We start from the raw sequence: 20,110 nt of genomic DNA on the forward strand, positions 1-20,110 counted from the left end.
TTGCAAAAACTTTGTAGTAAGGACAAGTCAACTGTCTTGCTGAATACAACATTAAATATTATGGAATACATGATACAGCTCTTCTCTGTTTTACATTTTCTTAATCAGTATTTCTAAGCTGATTTTATATTTTAAATGTACTCTTAAGCCTTCATAAAGTAATCATTCCAGATTACTACATATTTAACTCACTCCACATCTCAGGCGCATCTGACGAAGTGGATATTCACCCACGAAAGCTTATGCTCCAATACGTCTGTTAGTCTATAAGGTGCCAAAGGACTCTTTGTTGCTTGAAACAAAGACATTATTTTAAATTAATCAGTCACAGAGGTTTACTGTGTTCATAACAATCATAGAATCATAGAATATTAGGGTTTGAAGGGATCTCAGGAGGTCACCTAATCCAACCTCCTGCTCAAAGCAGGACCAATCTCCAGACAGATTTTTTGCCCCAGATCCCTAAATGGCCCCCTCAAGGATTGAACTCACAACCCTAGGTTTATCATTGCTTTCAGAAAAAGGGAATACTAATGTATGTTGTGTGATCTCCATAACAATAGACATGTTTATGAAATTTCACCAACTTTAAAAAATATGTTTCCAAAGATTTTAGGCATAACAAAGGATTGCATATCTCACTTGGTACTGATTTTGCTGGAGGGTTCTCTTAAAACTAGTTCATCAGATAGTCAGAAGTAAAGAAAGGGAAACTCTTTGGGCAGGTCTACACTAAGGGCGGGGGTCGAACTAGGGTACGCAAGTTCAGCTAAGTGAATAGCGTAGCTGAACTCAAAGTACCCTAGTTCGAACTACTTACCCGTCCAGACGCCGCGGGATCGAAGTCTGCGGCTCCAAGGTCGACTCCGCCACCGCCGTTTGCAGTGGTGGAGTACCGGAGTCGACCGGAGCGCGCGGGGAGTTCGAACTATCGTGTCCTCCGAGAACTCCGCTTCGACCCGGCAGGTAAGTGTAGACTAGCCCTTTGTCCAGCTATCTGGAAGGAAAGGGGTGTTTGTTGTCCCTTTAAGAGCTCTCTTCAAGGAGCTGGGGTGGGGGGAGTGGAGGGAGAAAGGGATGGACAGAAAGACTTTGGAAGCAATTTTTTCAACCTCCCTGGCCACACAATAGCAGATTTTAAGGTGGCCATCCTACAGCAAAAAAACTTTAGGACCAGACTTCAAAGAGAAACTGCTGAGCTCCAGTTCATCTGCAAATTTAACACCATCAGCTCAGGACTAAACAAAGACTGTGAATGGCTTGCCAATTACAGAACCAGTTTCTCCTCCCTTGGTTTTCACACCTCAGCTGCTGGAACAGGGCTCATCCTCCCTGATTGATCTAACCTCGTTATCTCTAGCTTGCTTCTTGCTTGCTTATATATTCACCTGCCCCTGGAAATTTCCACTGCTTGCATCCAAAGAAGTGGGTATTCACCCACGAAAGCTCATGCTGCAAAACGTCTGTTAGTCTATAAGGTGCCACAGGATTCTTTGCTGCTTCTACAGAACCAGACTAACACGGCTACCCCTCTGATACTTGACACAAAATTTAAATGTGTATTTTAGATAAGGGTGGTCTTTTGAAGGATTTATTTAAAAATCTATATGTCTGAAGATCCAAGCATTTAAGGCTAAAGATGATTGTGCATCTAAAATATATGCAAGGATTTTTTTAGAGATGTGATTTTATAATCTTCACCAACTCACTAATGAAATATTTTAAAGCAAATTTTAAACTAAGGTTCTGTACACTAACATATTCTGAGTAAGAGGCAAAAGATTTATATGAGCTGAAGAGAAACCAGAGTATATTACAGTAATGCACAACTGTTTTTGTCAGTAAATTCAGAAACTGACAATATATACCTGGGGGTTAGCAAATGCCTATTCCATGGCTTAATTACCACTTGACTGGCTCTTTAACAGTTTCAATGTTGTGCTAATAGGTCTGGCAGGCTGGAAGGCTTTTTCACTATTAAGTTACTAGATCCCCTCCAGAATAAGAGTCATGAAGCTGCAGCAGCTAGCTGTGGGAGCCTTCAGAAAAGGTCAGAACCAGAATAGGAAGAGTTGGTCGGGTGGTGCCCCAAATTTTCAGGTGCCATACAGGGGTATTCTGAGTATGCCTAAGGACGCCCCTGGGGGGAAGGGCTGGGCTGTGGGAGGAAGGGCGGTGCCAGAGCAGGGCATGGACTATGAGGGGACGGGTGGGGGGTCAGAAGGAGGTGGTTGGGGGAGGAGGGACAGGGCCCAGGAGCTGGGGCGGGGCAGGGGGAGGAGGGGTGGGACCCGTGCCGGGGAGGGCGAGCTGTGGGGGGAGGCGGTGCAGGGCCACTGCAGGAGGGGGCCGGGTGATGAGGGGGAGGGGCGGAGCCAGGGAGCGGGCTGTGGGGGAAGGGGCTGGGCTGCAGCGGCTCCGCTCATTGTCTCGGGTAAGGTTCATGGGATGCTCCCATTCCAAGGAGGAAGGGGTTCTCGGCGCCTGCGCAGTGCAGTACTCCGTTGGCGCATGCGCAGGGTGATGGCGGCACCGTGGCTGGGCTGGGAGGCGCCGGGTCGGGCGCTGCGGGGCCTGGCCTGGCTGGGGCAGGAGTTCGCGGCCGACTGGGCGGCTCAAGACCTGCGGGCCGCGCTCTTCCAGCTGCTGCTGCTCTGGCTGGGCCTCAGCCTGCTGGGCATCCACCTAGCCTGGCGGCTCCATGGAGGCCGCGTCAGCCGCCTCTGCTGCCGTCCAGGTACGAGCCGAACCGAACCCGCTGGGCTGGGCTGCCGCCCAGCTACCGACCGGGACGAACGGAGCCGGGCCCCGAGCCCCCCACCCTGCCGGCCCGGCTGTGCTGCTGCGCAGGTACGGGCCCCCATCTCCCGGGCTGAACCGAGCCCCCGGCCTGGGCCCCGAACCCGCCCCCCGAACCCACCCCGGGCTCGGCTGTGCTGAATCAACCCCCCGGTCGGGTCAAACCGAACACCTGGGCTGGGCCGCTAGACAGGTACCGACCCGAAATCCCTGGGCTGAGCTCTGCTGCTGCCCTGGTACCGAATCGGATCCCTGGGCTGGGCCGCCGACCAGGTATCGACGTGAATCAAAGCCTTGGCTGGACACCGAACCCCCCAGCCCTGGGCCAGACTGCCGTCCGGGTGCTGACCCGAACTGAATCCCCCCGCTGGGCTGGGCTGCTGGCCAAGTACCGACCGAACTGAACCTCCTGCCCCGGGCAGGGCTGACGTTCAGGTACTGATTGGGCTGTGCTATGGGGAATCTGGAGAACCCGGCCCCCAGAGTGGCAGTACTTTGCGGGTCTGGGGTTAGAGCCAGCCCTGTCCCTGGCGCCCAGATCCCAGCAGCATACCTGGGCAGAGCAGCCTAGGCACCTTGTGCCAGGCCCTGCCCCAGCAGCTCCCCGCCCCACAGGTTGAGTGGGCCTGGCTCTAGTTGTCAGGGAGAACTGGGGCTCTGAGCTATGTAAGGCATAGCGCAGGGGTTGCTGCTGGGCCTGGGGTGGGAAGACGGGCCGTAGGTGAATTATAACACTGCTGGGGAGTAGCGCTCAGGCTCTCCTGGGCTTGTCTGGGCAGCTAGCCTGTTCAGATTGGCTTCCCGCCCTCTCCCAATGGCCTGTTGTGCACAGGTTCGTCCCATAGTGCCACCGCTTCAGAACCATTCCTTGTGGAATGTGGACAGGGGATGCTGTGCCCATGTCTCTGTGTGCCTTGCCCTGGTGCACATGGGGCTGAGTGATCCTGGGGAGCGGGTGAGGCCGCCAGGGGCAGGGCACGGTGCTCTTCTTCATGCTGTCTCACCTACAGGCTGGAGGGTGGCAGCGAGGACTAGGGCGCGCACACCTGCATGTTCCTGGCTGCTTGTGGGCTCCCACCCTGCCCGGAGGAGAATCCAGGAGCACTGTACCATTGCCCAGGCAGAGGTCCTCCCCCAGGCAGCATGGAAGGGGCTGGCTTGTGCCCAGCAGCTCCCTGGTATCGAGGGGGGGCGGAACCAGGTGCTGGCCTGGCTGTGGCATGTGGAGCAACTGCTAGGCATCTCCCAAGTATCCCTCAGCAAGGTGCCTGTTGCCTGCCCCCTCCTGAGCCCTGCCTGGCCCCACCCTGACTGCTCCTTCGCCTTGTTTCCAGGCAGAGGCGGCCAGAACGGAGGGACCCCCGCTGGTGCCTCATATTTCCCCACCTGGTGAGTGCTTCCCGCTGCTCAGTTCTGCGCCGCTCAGCAGGGGGCTTACAGGCCTGGGCTCTGGCCCCCCCCCCCCCAGCTCGCCAGTTCATAAGGCTCCTTCTCCAAGGGCACCCCCAGGCCTCAGAAACAGCTGATCCTGGCCTGTGCACCAGGGGTCCCCAACCCCCGGTCCGCGGCCCGGTACCGGTCCGCGGCCTCTTAGAAACCGGGCCGCGAACTGACCCAGTGGAGCTTACGCAGGGGTGCCTGCGGGAGGTCCAGCTGAGCCGTGGGACGAGCGCTCCCTCCGCAGTCGTGCCTGCGGGAGGTCCGCTGCTCCCGGGGCTCAGCTGGAGCTGCCGCAGGCACGCCTGCGGAGGGTCCGGCAAACGAAACCGGTCCCTGGACCTAAAAAGGTTGGGGACCCCTGCTGTGCACTGCCAGAATGCAGGGCTCTGAGCGGCTTCCCTGCCAGCAGGGGGAGCCCTGCCATGCCTGCCCTGGGTGGGGGTCACCCCAGTGGTGGCTCTTGTGCCCAGTGGGGCATATGGGTTGGTGTGCCCACTGGCAGTGTCCATCCCCACAGGATCTGTGTGCATGTGTGGAGCCTGCCAGAGGCTTTCCCACTCTGACCCTGGTCTCTCCACTGCTCTCTAGGCCTCTGAGCTGCAGCAGCCAAGCCTCAGGTGTCTGGGGCTCGCCCCAAAGCTCTGTCTATGGCACCTGCTCTCTTCTCACCCTCCTGTAGGGACAGCTCAAGCAATGAGGCTGTGAAGACTCACCGAGAGTGAGGCGCGGACGGATACGCTGGTGGGCAGGGGCATACCTGGGACAGCTCCACCCATGGACTCCAGCGCTTCCAGCCAGGAAAACTGGCTTTGCACCTTCGCTGTGTTGGAGATTGCAGCCATGTCACCTGTGGGCTAGCTCCTGGCCAGCAGGGAGCTGTACAGCCAGCTGGCCTGTGCCCATCCCAGCTGGACTCTGCCATGTCACCCCTGTGGTCACTTCTGGGGGCATCTGCACTGCCCCAAAAGCACATCAGCCCTTCCCCATACCTGCCCCAGACAAAACAGGCCCCTGCAGCGGCCATAGGCCTGTGTACATGGGGGGTGGTGTATAGTCAGTGCCTCAGCGGTCCTCGTGCCCAGCTTAAATCCTCCCCAAGCACATGCCTCTGAGCCCCTCCCTCCAACTTTTGCTACCCCCACCACTGATGAGCCAAAAGCCTTCCCAGCCCCTTCCAGGAAAAATTGCCTGAACCCCCCGTTTCCCTGCTGCCAAGCCCCCTCCTCTGCCCTCAGGGACTATGAGACTCATGCACCTGTACCACTTTCTGCCCCAGCGGGCAAGGTTGGAGGTCCTGCTCCCTGCTGTTAGAATTCCTGTGCTCCCTGTGACCCTGGGGCAACTACAGCTGCTCTTCAGAGGGGTGGGATTCTGCTCCTGGGCACAGGGGAGATGCAGGGCAGGATGGCAGCGCTGTCCCACTGGTTACATGGTGTGGGAGCAGAGAGCTGAGCCGCCTATCTGGCTGGGATTTGGTGGTGTGGGGGGCCTTTGGGCAGCACCAGGCTGCTGTTGCCCTGCGCCATGTCTCATAGCAGTGTTGGAGTGATAGCCCACTGGCACCTGGGCAGCAACGCTGCCAGCTTCCACACAGCACTGCATGTGCCATCTGCCTGGGCCAGGTGAGGCCTTCCTAGGCCAGTGCCCTCTGCCAAGGTGCCAGCCCTTGGGATCAGAGCAGGAACAGCATGCCCATGGCAAACCCAGCCTAGGGGCCAGGGTGCCCCTTAGAGCAGTAGGAATAGCTGGCCCCAGGTACTTCCAGACCCATCTGCAGTGAGCGAGGGTATCTCCAAGCCCAGGAGGGGGCAGGGCTCAGAGGCAGCACCTGGCTAATGGCCTGGCAGGCACAGGGTGGCACAACTGGGCTTGGAGCCTGGTACCTGTATCCCAGGCCAGGCCCTTAGCCCCAGGGCCACCTACTGTCCTTCTGCACTCTGCCAGGCCCTGGCTGAGGGCTCCTGTGACCTGCTGGCTGGATTAAATCCCTCTGCTGTGACCATGCTGCCATTCCATTACTTGTGGGGGGGGAGAGGAACTGTGTCCATTCTGGCTCTCTCTGACCCTGTTGCTGGAGGAGGGGACCCCTGCTCCTCAGGGAGATGCTGTCCTAGCTGGCGGATGCTGTTGCTCTTCAGGCACTTGGAGCAGCTGCCTTGAACCACTTACCCTCTTCCAGGCAGGGATGGGGGCTCCCTGGCCTCATCCCCTGCTGGGGGCAAGGGCAGGAGCATGAAGCATACAAAATCAGGGTTGGACAGGACCTCATCTAGTCCAGCCCCCTGCTCAAAGCGGGACCAATCCCCAGACAGATTTCCCCCCCCCCCCCAGATGCCTAAACCCTGGGTTTAGCAGGCCAGTGCTCAAACCACTGAGCTATCCCTCCCCCCAAGCAGGTGCATGCCCTACCATGCCAGGGGGAGGAGCATGCCCCCATAACTGCTTTAAAACAGGCCTGTGGCTGGGCCCTGCTGGCACACGGCTGGCCCTAGGCACCCTGGTTCACCCATAGCCCCAGTGTGCCCAGTCTCTCCCCCTTTCTCATGGGAGGGGGAAGTGTGCTGGCCCTGCCACCTGCAGGGCCAGGTGGCATGTGCCACCCCAGTGCAAGGGCTAGGTCTCCAGTGAGCTGAGCTGTTCTCCCCAGCTCTGCCACTGCCCCTGGCAGGCCCCACTGGGGGTTATGGGCTCAAGGCCAGCAGGGGACCCAGAATACTCTGAAGCCAGGCATGAGTGGTGGCAGCTGGAGGCTGCTCTCCAGGCCATGCCCTCTGGGCACTGCACAGCCCCAGCCTAGCGTGAGTAAAGACAAGCGGCAGAGCACAAGTGGAGTTGGGGGGGGGTCTTTAATGGACAATTACAGCCCAATTACAAAAATGGGGGGATGCCCAGGTGGCTTAGGGCAGCAGAGGGGCTCTCACCTTGCTAGCCCATTGCCTGGCAGCATTTGGCTTACATGCAGCAGGCCATAGCATGTCTGGACACTGGGGGCACAGCTCAGAGGCTCCCCCCTCCCCCCCAGCCCCAGAAAACTAACAGACTGGCCTGGTTTGGCATCGGCCTCAGATGGGGCTGGAAGGCACCTGGCCCATGCCCTTGGCAGTGACTGGGTAGCACATGGCTGGACTTTGGCTCTCTGGCCCTAGTGGGGCCCAGCCTTGCTTGGATGGGTGGGACTGTGGGGCCAGGCTGTCCCGATTGGGGACATGGCTTCTCATGTGGGGCAGAGAGCTGCATGCTGATTGGTTGGGGTGGAGGGGAGGCGTGGCTGCCAGCGACGTCTCACTTGAGCGTGTGGTAGCGGGTGGGCACAAAGGGCATCCTGGTGACCAGGGCAGGGCAGCTCTTCTTCCGCACCTCCACTGCCAGCACCGTGCCCACCCGGCTCTGCTCGCCCTCCACATAGCCCATGGCCACGTTCTTCTTCAGGCAGGGAGAGGGGCAGCCACTGGTCACTTCGCCTGGGCACAGCAAGCACAAGTGGTGGGTTAGCGTGGGCACAGCCGTGCCAGCCAGCCCCCCACCACTGCTAGGGCCCAGGTGGGCAGACCCCACACATGCAGCTGTTCCATCCTCCTTGACATGGGGCCCAGTTTGTGAGCTTTGCAGGTTGGAGCTTGTCACACAGGGAGATGGCCACGCCAAGCGTGCCAGTGTCAGGGTCCTGCCCCCTGGGCTGTGGCACAGCAACGGGAAGGGAGGCCAGTGCAAGTGGGCTAATGAAGGGGTAGCCAAGCCCAAGCACCCCCCCCAAGGGCCACTCTTCTGCACACCCCACCTACCAATGGGCCTGCCCTCCGGGCTCAGGATGGGCATGTGTGGCCGGATGGGGGGGCCCGTGGAAATCAGCCCCACGCGCTTGCGCTTAACCTTCTCTTTGATCTGGGGCACAATGACCCGGGCACCAGGGAAATCCATGGCCACCCGGCGCCGCTTCCCTGCAGGCAGCAAGACAGGCCAAGTTAGGGGGTGGGGCACCCCTCCCCCACACCAGCAGCGCTCCAAACCCTGACCCACCCACCATGCTCCAGTCCCCCACACACCAAGTGCCCCACAACCCGTTCCCCCCCAGCCACAAGGGCTCTCACTGTCCCCATGTCTCCATTCCCCAAGGCAGCTGGCACCCCTGTACCAGCCTCCAGTCCCCATGCCAGACTCACCCACCCCCCAAGGTGTGTGCAGTGCTCCTCACTGCTGTTGCTAAGGTGCCCTGGCCCCACCATGCCAGCCCCGCTCCTTGCCCCTTCCTACCCAGTGTCCACACCAGAGCTGCCTCCACAGGTGTGGTCGTCTCATCAATGTCGTTGCCATAGAGACAGAGTCCCGCCTCCAGGCGCAGGCTGTCCCTGGCCGCCAGCCCTGCCAACTGCACTTGTGGATCCCTGAGCAGCAGCTCCACCAGCTCCACCGCGCGCCCCACGGGCACCGAGATCTGAGCCAAGTAATGGCAGGCATGGTAAGTTCCAGCTTCCTGCACCCCACCAGGCAGTGCCTGAGCCAGCACTGTGCCACCCATGGGACACCTCGCTCCCTCCCTGCCCCACCAGGGCCGCTCCTGCTTCGGTACCTCCGCCCCCGCCTCCTTCCCGGGCCCAGCAACATGGTACCTCCACGCCATCCTCTCCGGTGTAGCCGCAGCGCGTCACCCTACAGCCTGGCACCCCAAACACACCCATCACCGCACTACTCATGAAGGGCAGCTTGGCCAGGTCGTCCAACACGCCTGTCTGCAGCACCTGTACCGCTGAAGGACCTGGGCATAGAGAGTGTGGGAGGAGCTCAGCGTGAACCTCAGCATCCCCGGGAGGCGGGGCAGGTGGAGCATGGACTGGGCAGTGCGCACCTGTGACATTGCACCCCATAATGCTTTATGGGAATATGCTTACAGATTCATAGATTGTAGGGCTGGAAGGGAGGTCATCAAGTCCAGTCCCCTGCCCTCATGGCAGGACCAAATACTGTCTAGACCATCCCTGATAGCCATTTATCTAACCTACTCTTAAATATCTCCAGAGATGGAGATTCCGCAACCTCCCTAGGCAGTTTATTCCAGTGTTTATGAATGTATATATGGCATAACTGGAATATGTTTTATGCTACATATGCCATGTAACATATTTCTGTAAAGGTTATGATCTACTGAATATATTCATCCTATTTGTATGCATGTATCATTTTTGTATTTGAAGTTATGAATATTGGCTTTGTACTTGTTTAATCTTAACTAGCCTCAGTGAAGCAGTTGGTCAGCTTCCTGAGAAAAGACTATTCTCAGTAAGTGCCCAATCAAGAAACACTTAAACCAACAATGAACTTGGAGATGCCAATCCACAGCTGAGCTTTCCCAGGAATGTGGCATGGCTGGTAAGGAACTCAGTCATGCACGGACATGAGACTTGCCCATGTAACTCCAAAACTCTATTTTGTAGCAGGATTCTACGGGGGGGGGGGGGGGGGGAGAGAGGGAGGTATGTCCACCCACAAGAGAAAGTCTATTTAAACCCCTGGGAGACCCCTCCATTTGGTCTTCAGCTGGCTCAAGAGCTGGCCTCTCCATCGCAAAGGATACCTGAAAGAAACTGGGACAAGGGACAGTAACTGCAGGGGGTGTGAGTGATTGCTGGACCCAGACTAGAAGTAGGCTAGTCTATAAAAGAGGCGTATTGGAACATAGCTGAGGGTGAGATTTTATCTGTATTCAGCTTCTTACTGTATTAGGTTTAGACTTGAGTTTTATTTTATTTTGCTTGGTAATTCATTTTGTTCTGTCTGCTATTACTTGGAACCACTTAAATCCTACTTTTTGTATTTAATACAATCACTTTTTACTTATTATTTAACCCACCGTATATATTAATACCTGGGGGGTACAGCTGTGCATCTCTCTCTATCAGTGTTATAAAGGGAGGACAATTTATGAGTTTACCCCGTATAAGCTTTATACCAGGTAAAACGGATTTATTTGGGGTTTGGATCCCATTGGAAGCTGGGCATCTGAGTGTTAGAGACAGGAACACTTCTTAAGCCGCTTTCAGTTAAGCCTGCAGTTGTTAGGGGACATGGTTAAGACCCGGGTCTGGGTTTGCAGCCGGCTAGCATGTCTAGCTCAAACCAGGCAGGGCACTGAAGTCCCAAGCTGCCAGGGCACTGAAGTCCCAAGCTGCCAGGGAAAAGAGACTTAGAAGTAGTCTCAGCACATCAGTTGGCAGTTCCCAAGGGGTTTTCTGTTATTCAACCCATCACACCACCCTGGCAGCGACAAAGGACTTGGAGTGGAGCCGGCAGGGGAAGTTTCAGTATGGCTGACTCACAACAAATGGAGTCCCCGCCGTGGGCCAGCGAGCGGAGAGCATGGGGCATTTCCTGCCAGCCCCCCACTACTAGAACATAAGAACAGCCATACCGGGTCAGACCAAAGGTCCATCTAGCCCAGTATCTGTCTACTGACAATGGCCAATGCCAGATGCCCCAGAGGGAGTGAACCTAACAGGCAATAATCAAGTGATCTCTCTCCTGCCATCCATCTCCATCCTCTGACAAACAGAGGCCAGGGACACCATTCTTTACCCATCCTGGCTAATAGCCATTAATGGACTTAACCACCATGAATTTATCCAGTTTTCTTTTAAACACCGTTATAGTCCTAGCCTTCACAACCTCCTCAGGTAAGGAGTTCCACAAGTTGACTGTGCGCTGCATGAAGAAGAACTTCCTTTTATTTGTTTTAAACCTGCTGCCTATTAATTTCATTTGGTGACCCCTAGTTCTTGTATTATGAGAATAAGTAAATAACTTTTCCTTATCCACTTTCTCAACCTCTCTCATGATTTTATATACCTCTATCATATCCCCCCTTAGTCTCCTCTTTTCCAAGCTGAAGAGTCCTAGCCTCTTTAATCTTTCCTCATATGGGACCCTTTCCAAACCCCTAATCATTTTAGTTGCCCTTTTCTGAACCTTTTCCAGTGCTAGAATATCTTTTTTGGGGTGAGGAGACCACATCTGTACACAGTATTCAAGATGTGGGCGTACCATGGATTTATATAAGGGCAATAATATATTCTCAGTCTTATTCTCTATCCCTTTTTTAATGATTCCTAACATCCTGTTTGCTTTTTTGACCGCCTCTGCACACTGCGTGGACATCTTCAGAGAACTATCCACGATGACTCCAAGATCTTTTTCCTGACTCGTTGTAGCTAAATTAGCCCCCATCATATTGTATGTATAGTTGGGGTTATTTTTTCCAATGTGCATTACTTTACATTTATCCACATTAAATTTCATTTGCCATTTTGTTGCCCAATCACTTAGTTTTGTGAGATCTTTTTGAAGTTCTTCACAATCTGCTTTGGTCTTAACTATCTTGAGCAGTTTAGTATCATCTGCAAACTTTGCCACCTCACTGTTTAACCCTTTCTCCAGATCATTTATGAATAAATTGAATAGGATTGGTCCTAGGACTGATCCTTGGGGAACACCGCTAGTTACCCCTCTCCATTCTGAGAATTTACCATTAATTCCTACCCTTTGTTCCCTGTCTTTTAACCAGTTCTCAATCCATGAAAGGACCTTCCCTTTTATCCCATGACAACTTAATTTATGTAAGAGCCTTTGGTGAGGGACCTTGTCAAAGGCTTTCTGGAAATCTAAGTATACTATGTCCACTGGATCCCCCTTATCCACACGTTTGTTGACCCCTTCAAAGAACTCTAATAGATTAGTAAGACATGATTTCCCTTTACAGAAACCATGTTGACTATTGCTCAACAGTTTATGTTTTTCTATGTGTCTGACAATTTTATTCTTAACTATTGTTTCGACTAATTTGCCCGGTACCGACGTTAGACTTACTGGTCTGTAATTGCCAGGATCACCTCTAGAGCCCTTTTTAAATATTGGCGTTACATTAGCTAACTTCCAGTCATTGGGTACCGAAGCCAATTTAAAGGACAGGTTATAAACCTTAGTTAATAGTTCCGCAACTTCACATTTGAGTTCTTTCAGAACTCTTGGGTGAATGCCATCAGGTCCCGGTGACTTGTTAATGTTGAGTTTATCAATTAATTCCAAAACCTCCTCTAGTGACACTTTTGTAGGTGACAAATCTGAGGAACTGTCACAGATTAAAGCCAGCTCAGGTTTGGGAATCTCCCTAACATCCTCAGCCGTGAAGATTGAAGCAAAGAATCCATTTAGTTTCTCCGCAATGACTTTATCGTCTTTAAGTGCTCCTTTTGTATTTCGATCGTCAAGGGGCCCCACTGGTTGTTTAGCAGGCTTCCTGCTTCTGATGTACTTAAAGAACATTTTGTTATTACCTTTGGAGTTTTTGATTAGCTGTTCTTCAAACTCCTCTTTGGCTTTTCTTATTATGCTCTTGCACTTAATTTGGCAGTGTTTATGCTCCTTTCTATTTGCCTCACTAGGATTTGACTTCCACTTTTTAAAGGAAGTCTTTATCTCTCACTGCTTCTTTTACATGATTGTTAAGCCATGGTGGCTCTTTTTTAGTTCTTTTACTGTGTTTCTTAATTTGGGGTATACATTGAACTTGGGCCTCTATTATGGTGTCTTTAAAAAGTGCCCATGCAGCTTGCAGGGATTTCACTTTAGTCACTGTACCTTTTAGCTTTTGTTTAACTAACCCCCTCATTTTTGTATAATTCCCCCTTTTGAAATTAAATGCCACAGTGTTGGGCTGTTGATATGTTCTTCCCACCACAGGGATGTTAAATGTTTTATTATATTATGGTCACTATTTGCAAGCGGTCCTGCTATAGTTACCTCTTGAACCAGCTCCTGTGCTCCACTCAGTATTAAATCTAGAGTTGCCTCTCCCCTTGTGGGTTCCCGTACCAGCTGCTCCATGAAGCAGTCATCTAAAGTATCGAGAAATTTTATCTCTGCATTTCATCCTGAAGTGAAATGTTCCCAGTCAATATGGGGATAATTGAAATCCCCCACTATTATTGGGTTCTTAATTTTGATAGCCTCGCTAATTTCCCTTAGCATTTCATCATCACTATTTCTGTCCTGGTCAGGTGGTTGATAATAGATCCCTAATGTTATATTTTTATTAGAGCATGACATTTCTATCCATAGAGATTCTATGGAACATGTGGATTCGCTTAAGATTTTTACTTCATTTGAATCTACATTTTCTTTCACATATAGTGCCACTCCTCCCCCTGCACGACCTGTTCTGTCCTTCCGATATATTTTGTACCCCAGAATGATTGTGTCCCATTGATTGCTCTCAATCCACCAGGTTTCTGTGATGCCTATTATATCAATATCCTCCTTTATCACAAGGCACTCTAGTTCACCCATCTTATTATTTAGACTTCTAGCACTTGTGTACAAGGACTTTAAAAACTTGTCCCTGTTTGTCTGCCCTTTTCTGATGTGCCAGATTCTTTTTTATGTGACTGTTTATCATCTAATCTGGCCCTTACATTATCCTCTTCCATGCTCTGCTCCTGACTATAACCTGGAGATTCTCTATCATCAGACTCTCCCCTAAGAGAAGTCTGTGTCCGATCCACATGCTCCTCTGCAGCAGTCAGCTTTCCCCCATCTCCTAGTTTAAAAACTGCTTTACAACCTTTTGCTCTCTCAACACTGCCCCACACAGCCAATCTGCCTGGGCCTGCCTGGTAGGCTGCCATGCACTGGGCCACAGGGCTGCCCAACCCGCATCAGGCAGGTTTCATTCCAAGTTTCATCAGCCCTGCAAGAGATTGAGCAAGTCAGCATTTCTGACCCACCCCCACCTCTGGGACAGCTCTGCCCAGGAATGATGGGCCTTGACCCTCGCCTGGCAACCCCCAATACCAGGGCAGTGCTGCCTGTGTTTACCAACTCCCCCCTGCAGTGGGGGGAGGGGGCAGGGAGCACAGCAGGGCTGAGGGGTCTGTGCCATCAGCTTCTCTCTACAGGATGTCCTGCCCTGTTCCCGTCCACTTGGGGAGTCCCACCTTGGCTTGGCTCGGGGGGTGGTAGGAACTCCGAACCAGGGTGACCCCAATGAGGAAGGGGCTGTCAGTGCAGGGCCCTGGTGCAGGGACATGCTGGCTGCCCCGGGGTGTGCAGCTCATTACCTTGCAGAGCCAGCAGCGCGTTCTCAGAGACCTCCAGGTGCACATCGCCGCCCGCAGCCCGCAGCTCCTCTGCTCGGCCCTGGAATGGAGACAAGCGCAGGTGGGAACGGGGCCAGCAGAGCAGGGACAGAGCCCAGCTCCTGAGGGCCAGGTCAGCAGCTGGACTCTGGACCTGCCTCCAGCCCTGCACAGGGGATGGATTCTTCTGCCTCTGCCCCCTGGCAGCCAGCGCTGCAGCCCTGTGGGGAGGGGCACCAACAGGGCAGCACCAGTACAGCGGGGAGAGAGCAGGTGCCCAGCAATGATCCCATTGGGGTCACTGCAGGGTCCAGGCAGGGGGGGGCCAGCTGCACACGTACCTGCATCAGGGCCCAGTCCTTCTCCCTGCAGCCTGCATTGGACACCACATAGAGGTGCTGCTCTGACGTGCTGGTCACGATCAGGTCGTCGAGGATGCCTCCCTCCTCGTTAGTGAAGAGAGACAGGGTGCCCTGCAAGCGGGGCCATGCTGAGCCTGGGCAGCCACAGGCCACAAAGCAGACCTGCACCCGCCTGCCCACCCCCACATCGGAAACTCCAGGCAAGGCCACGGATTATCAGCATGCCATGCAGCGTCTCCTAATGGTCCTTCAGTGAGAGACTCCTGCAAGCCCAGGCCTGGGCTCCCCCATCTGCCAGTGCCCCTCACTCCCGACCGCAGCCCCCTGCTAGCCCAGCCCCGGGTCTCTCTCTCAGTGACAGAGGTTGGGGTTGGTTTCGTGGTCGATTTGTGCTATGGGATCCCCCAGCTCTCTGACCCCGTGGCCTGAGCAGGACGGGTGGGCAGCTGAGGTGGCCACCTCTCCTGTGATGAATAGGGCAATTTTCTGAACTTGGTATGAACCATCTGACTTGGGACCTATCCACATGGCGTCACTACCCCAGAAGGGAGAAGTGATTTGCTCCCTGGGACACAGAAGGTGTTGGAGTCACAGAGCCACCAGGGCTGGCTGGGCCCAGATCAACACATTGGCTCCTAGGTGAGTGCCTCCCCTCACTCAGTAGGGAACTGAGCGCCCCACTGGGCACATGGCAGGAGCTGCCAGCCTGCTGCTGCTGCACACAGAGCAGGGGCAGAAGAGGTCTAGAGCCAGGGCTCCCCCCAACGGTGGCTCTGCCCATGCCCGGGCTGCCCTAGGACCCACTGCTGTTGTTACCAGGGCACTATAAAGACTCCTGGCCATGCGTGGGGGAGGGCATCTCACACCCACCGTACCTGGTCCGGCTTCAGCTCCGCGATGTCCCCAACCACCAGGCTCTCCATGAACTTCACCCGGTCCTGGCCAAACACCTTGGTCTGGGGAGGAGACATTGCTGAGGGTCTATCTCCGCTGGCTGGCCAGGCAGCTGGCTCAGGCTGCAGGGCAGTTTCATTGCCGTATAGACGTTCTGGCTCCAGCTGCAGCCCAGCTCTGGGACCCTCCCACCTCGCAGGATCCTAGATCCTGGCTCCAGCCTAAACCTGGACTTCTACACCACAATTTAGCAGCCCCTCGTGCCAGTCCCGTGACCCACGTCAGATGGCAGGGACCAGCTGCAGGCATCTGCAGCATGGGCACAGCTTGAGACCAGCTTGCCAGCCCTGCCATCAAGACATGCCCAGCCCCCATCACAGAGAGCCGTCCTTCCCCGCCCACCCTGTAGCAGAGAGCCCTGTGCCACCCATCGCAGAGAGCCCCACGCTGGCCCTGCCCACAACCCCATCGCAGGGAGCCCCGCGCTGGCTCAGCTCCCCCACCCCCATCGCAGAGAGCCCTGCGCCAGCCCAGCCCCCTCCACTCCCATCACAGGAAGCCCTGTGTCCGCCCTTCCCCCTCCATCCCCATAGCAGGGAGTCCCACGCTGGCCCTGGCCCTGCCCCCTCCACCCCCATCGCAGAGAGCCCAGCGGTGGCCCTGGCCCCTCCCCCCTCATCACAGAGAGCCCAGCGGCAGCCCAGCCCCCTGCATTGCAGAGTCCACCTCCTGGCCCCACCGCATAGCAGAGAGCCCAGGGCTGGCCCTGGCCCTCCCCCTCCCCCATCAGAGAGAGCCCTGGCACTGCCCCTCCCCATATCGCAGAAAGCTCCATTCCAGCCCTGGCCCCCATCCCCCAGTGTCACAGAGAGCCCTGCACCAGTCCAGCGCCCCCAGCCATTGCAGAGAGCCCTGCTCCGGTCCAGCCCACAGCCCACCCATCGCAGAGAGCCCTGTTCCAGTCCAGCCCACCCGCCATTGCACAGAGTCCTGTCCTGTCCCCTGGTGGCAGGGTCGGGTACTTGTGTATTAAGATATTTTTAAGGTGCCCGAAGCAAGCAGAGGGGCGAGTGAGCTAGGATTCCTGGGTTCCATTCTCTGCTCTGCCCTAACTCACTGTGCAGCGTGGCTGAGTCCCTGCCTGTTTCAGGAGGGCCACAGCTCCAGTCACTCCCCTGGGGTCTGACTCTGGGCAGTGCTGGCTGGCCCTCAGTTTCCTCATCTTGGGGTGTCTTAGGGCTAGGCCACAAGGTGAGCGGGTGGGCAGCAAACGGGACATACAGCTTCCTGGCCTGCGTGCGGCCAGGCTGTGAGCATAGGGGACCCTTGGCTGGCAGTGGCTGGGGTGCGCGATGCTACCTGCAGCATGTGGGAGACATCAAAGAGGGAGCAGTGCTGGCGCGTGTGCAGGTGGGACTCCAGGTGGCTCAGCGCGTACTGCACGGGCATGCTCCAGCCAGCGAAGTTCACCATCCTGCCACCCTGCTGCCGGTGGAAGGCATGGAGGGGCGTCTGCTTCAGGCTGTCCTGCAGGGTGAGAGGGGGCCGGATCAAGCCAGCCCTGCCACTAGAACCCCCCACCAAGAGGGGCTGGGCTCGGCGCATGGCACAGAGCCATGTGTCCAAGGCACAGAGCCATGTGTCCAAGGCACAGCATGGCTTCCTGCCAGGAAAGGGTGATGGGCACTGCCCCAAGGCAATGTTCCTGTCACGGGGCAGATTACCATCTGAGGGCCGTGCTGGCAGTCAGAGCTTGGGCACCCTCCCATGAGACAGAGCTGAACCTGCAGCTGACCCCAAGCAGCGCCCCTGTGGGCAGGACGGGGAGAGGATGGCTCAGATCAGCTGGTACTCCAGTCACACTTGCGCAGCAGCGGACCCTCCCTGAGTAGCTCTGGGACTAGCTCGCAGGGTCTCCCCGCACTGCCCCCAGGCTAGGACCGCGTCCAGGGCTGCAGGCTCTCTCCTCCCACCCACCCTGCTACGCCTCCCTGCCCAATGCCAGTCTCAGTTCACAGGGCTGTGCCCCAGACCCAGGGATGCCTGCTGGCACCACTGCCCCAGAGTAACCCCAGTGCCAGGTATGTCTTGGGCCCAGGGATGTAGGCTCCTGGGGAGACCGCCTTGGACTTGCTGGCGAACCCCCAGGCTTTCCCCTTTAGTCTCTGAGGGCATGGCTTCAGCCCCCCCCCCCGGACCTGCTCCAGATGTGGGAGGCCTGGGGGACACTCTGCCCCCAGCTCTGGGCTCCCATTCCAGAAGTTTTAACAGCGTGTGTCTGTGCCAGCTGAGGCCTCGGGCTGCAGCGCTGGCTTGGACACTCATCTTGAGGCATAGGAGAGGGCTCCCCCAGGCACCCCAGAAGGGAGAGGAGACCCCAGGCTGGCTGCCAGGGCCCCAGCTCGGAACCAGGCTGCAGGTCTGAGCCCATGTGGCTGTTCCAAGAAGCTCAAGAAAGGGCACCTGCCCCAGTACCAGAGCCAGAGATCTGGGCTAACAGGAATGTTCAGCCACCAGGTTTCTGTTTCCTCCCACCTCTCCCTGTAGTGCTGCCTCCCACACTGTAGGAGTGCCAGGACCCCCAGGATTGGGCCATGTTCCCTAGGCTGGCACAGAACAGGTAGCAGGGGACACAGCGCCCCCTGCCACCTCCACTGCAGCCATGCCCAGCAAGAGAGAGATGGCTTTGAGGGGGAACTGAGGGGCCCCCTTGGTGCAGTCTGGCAGCACAGTGCCGCAGCAGCATCCCCTTCCCCACATACCAAGAGCTGCCAACGCTCGGCACAAGGCTGGACTTCCCCTTACAGCTATGTTGGCTCCCCACGGCATGATGGACATGGCCCTCGCAACCCACTGAGACAAAGCCAGAGCCCTAGGCTGGGGTCCATGGTGCCTCCCTGCTGGATGGAAGAGAGGGGGACATCCTTGCCCAGGGAGGGATGGGGACAACGAGGGCTGTATTTACTGATGGGGGAGCATTCGGGGTGCCCCCGCAGACAGCCCAGGGTTGTGTGTGCACAGATCAAGGGGAGCTCCTGCCCTTTGCCCAGCACATGCCCTTCATTATCTGTAATTGACATGTCCAAGGTCACTATGGGGGAGGCATCCTGCTGTCCCTGCCTCTCACTTCGCTCCCCCCTCCGCCAGGTCTCTCTGGCTCCTGCTCTTTGCCAATCTCCCACCCATACCCTGCCTGCAGAGAGATCAGTAGGGAGAGTCCACATTCATCATTAGGTTCAGAGTTGGCACCAGCATAGGCTCACCCCAATCCCCGGGGCAGGCTCTCTGCACACTCAGGCAGCCACCACCACAGCAGGGGCAAAAGGAGAGGTGCAGGGGGCAGCTGGAGGGGCAAAAGGAGAGCAGTTGGGAGGTGTAGTCTGAAGGGACGGGGCATTCAGGGGTATGGGGAGCACACCAATCAGGGGGTCAGGGAGTACAAAGAACAGTCCGGAGACATATGGGAGGCGGACACAGGGGGCATAGTCCTGAAGGCTAATGGGGCAGTAGGGGGACAAAGGAGGGCACATGTAGGAGGGGGCAGTTGGGGGACAGGCAGGGGGATTCTCTACAGCAGCCCAGGCTACAAATTAAATTTGTTTTTACCCCAAAGCCAGGATATTGGGGGGGGGAGGGAGAGTGCAAAGTCAGGGGCCTGCAGGAGGTGCTCACGGGCAGTTGGGGAGATTGTGTATTGGGGGATGCTAGTGGGCAGTGGGAGGTCAGGGATGGGATTTGGGGGGCCATGGGGGATCAGGGATGAGCAGGGGGAGTTCAGGGGCAATTAGGGGATTGGAGTTTGGGGGTGTTTGGTATCGGAGGAAGGGAGTAGGGGCTGGAATCGGGGAAAATGGGTCAGGGAGTACCAGGGCAGTTGGGAGCTGTGGAGGGTAAGTCAAGGGGTGTTGGGTATCAGCGGTGGGGTCAGAGTGGGGAGTGGGGTGGCAGGCTCCGGGCAGAAGTTGGGGGCTGTGGAGGGGCATTCGGGAGTGTCAGGGGTCTGGGGAAGGATTCAGGGGTGTCTGAGGGCAGGGAATCAGGGGCAGGAATTGGGGAGTATCAGGGCAGCGGGAGTCAGAAGTTGGAGGGTGTCGGGGGCAGAAGAGTTAGGAGTGCAGGGGGTGGGAGGAGGGTCAGGGCGGAAGTGGGGGTCCTGGGTTATAAGTTGGGGGCTAGGGAGGGGTAGTCGGGGGGTGTCGGGTATCTGGGGGGCGGAAGTTGGGGGCCGTGGAGGGGTATCGGGGCAGTGGGGACCGGAGCCCGGGACAGTCCCTGCGGAGGACACAGGCCGGACTGTGGGGGTCACACCCGGACGCCGGGGCCCCCCCGCCCCCGCCCCCGCTCCCGCTCACCGGCCCGGAGCTGCAGCAGCGCCGCCGCCCGCCCGCCCCGGGCTCCCGGCCCCGGGGCCCGACACGCAGCGCAGCCCGGCCGCCCGCCCGCAGCATCCCGCAGCCTCCGCGCTCCGGCCCGCTCCCAGCACGGCAGGTTGGG

General features: G+C 56.5%; 2 protein-coding genes across 8 annotated transcripts; one reads left to right on the plus strand and one right to left on the minus strand.

The window, feature by feature from the left end:
* The first annotated feature begins 2,438 nt into the window (after positions 1-2,438).
* Positions 2,439-6,705, plus strand: TCTA (T cell leukemia translocation altered). Of its 5 annotated transcripts, none has more exons than XM_039481385.1 (3): positions 2,439-2,850; positions 4,134-4,188; positions 4,919-6,705. In XM_039481385.1, the coding sequence occupies exons 1-3, from the start codon at positions 2,449-2,451 to the stop codon at positions 4,942-4,944; spliced, it is 483 nt and encodes a 160-aa protein (XP_039337319.1). In that variant the 5' UTR covers positions 2,439-2,448; the 3' UTR covers positions 4,945-6,705. The 5 variants fall into 5 exon arrangements, with proteins under 5 accessions (XP_039337319.1, XP_039337322.1, XP_039337320.1 ...); XM_039481388.1 differs by having other exon boundaries at positions 2,439-2,737; XM_039481386.1 differs by having other exon boundaries at positions 4,828-4,953.
* A 361-nt stretch (positions 6,706-7,066) lies between these two features.
* Positions 7,067-20,110, minus strand: AMT (aminomethyltransferase). 3 transcript variants are annotated; one of them, XM_039481383.1, is made up of 9 exons: positions 19,969-20,107; positions 16,976-17,143; positions 15,598-15,678; positions 14,702-14,833; positions 14,343-14,421; positions 8,847-8,992; positions 8,491-8,671; positions 8,022-8,177; positions 7,067-7,700 (listed from the first exon to the last, which is right to left on the minus strand). In XM_039481383.1, the coding sequence occupies exons 1-9, from the start codon at positions 20,062-20,064 to the stop codon at positions 7,522-7,524; spliced, it is 1,218 nt and encodes a 405-aa protein (XP_039337317.1). In that variant the 5' UTR covers positions 20,065-20,107; the 3' UTR covers positions 7,067-7,521. The 3 variants fall into 3 exon arrangements, with proteins under 3 accessions (XP_039337317.1, XP_039337315.1, XP_039337316.1); XM_039481381.1 differs by having other exon boundaries at positions 7,067-8,177; positions 19,969-20,110; XM_039481382.1 differs by lacking the exon at positions 16,976-17,143 and having other exon boundaries at positions 7,067-8,177; positions 19,969-20,096.

The sequence above is a fragment of the Mauremys reevesii genome, linkage group 7 (assembly GCF_016161935.1).
Source record: "Mauremys reevesii isolate NIE-2019 linkage group 7, ASM1616193v1, whole genome shotgun sequence".
In the NCBI taxonomy this organism is placed as follows: domain Eukaryota; kingdom Metazoa; phylum Chordata; order Testudines; family Geoemydidae; genus Mauremys; species Mauremys reevesii.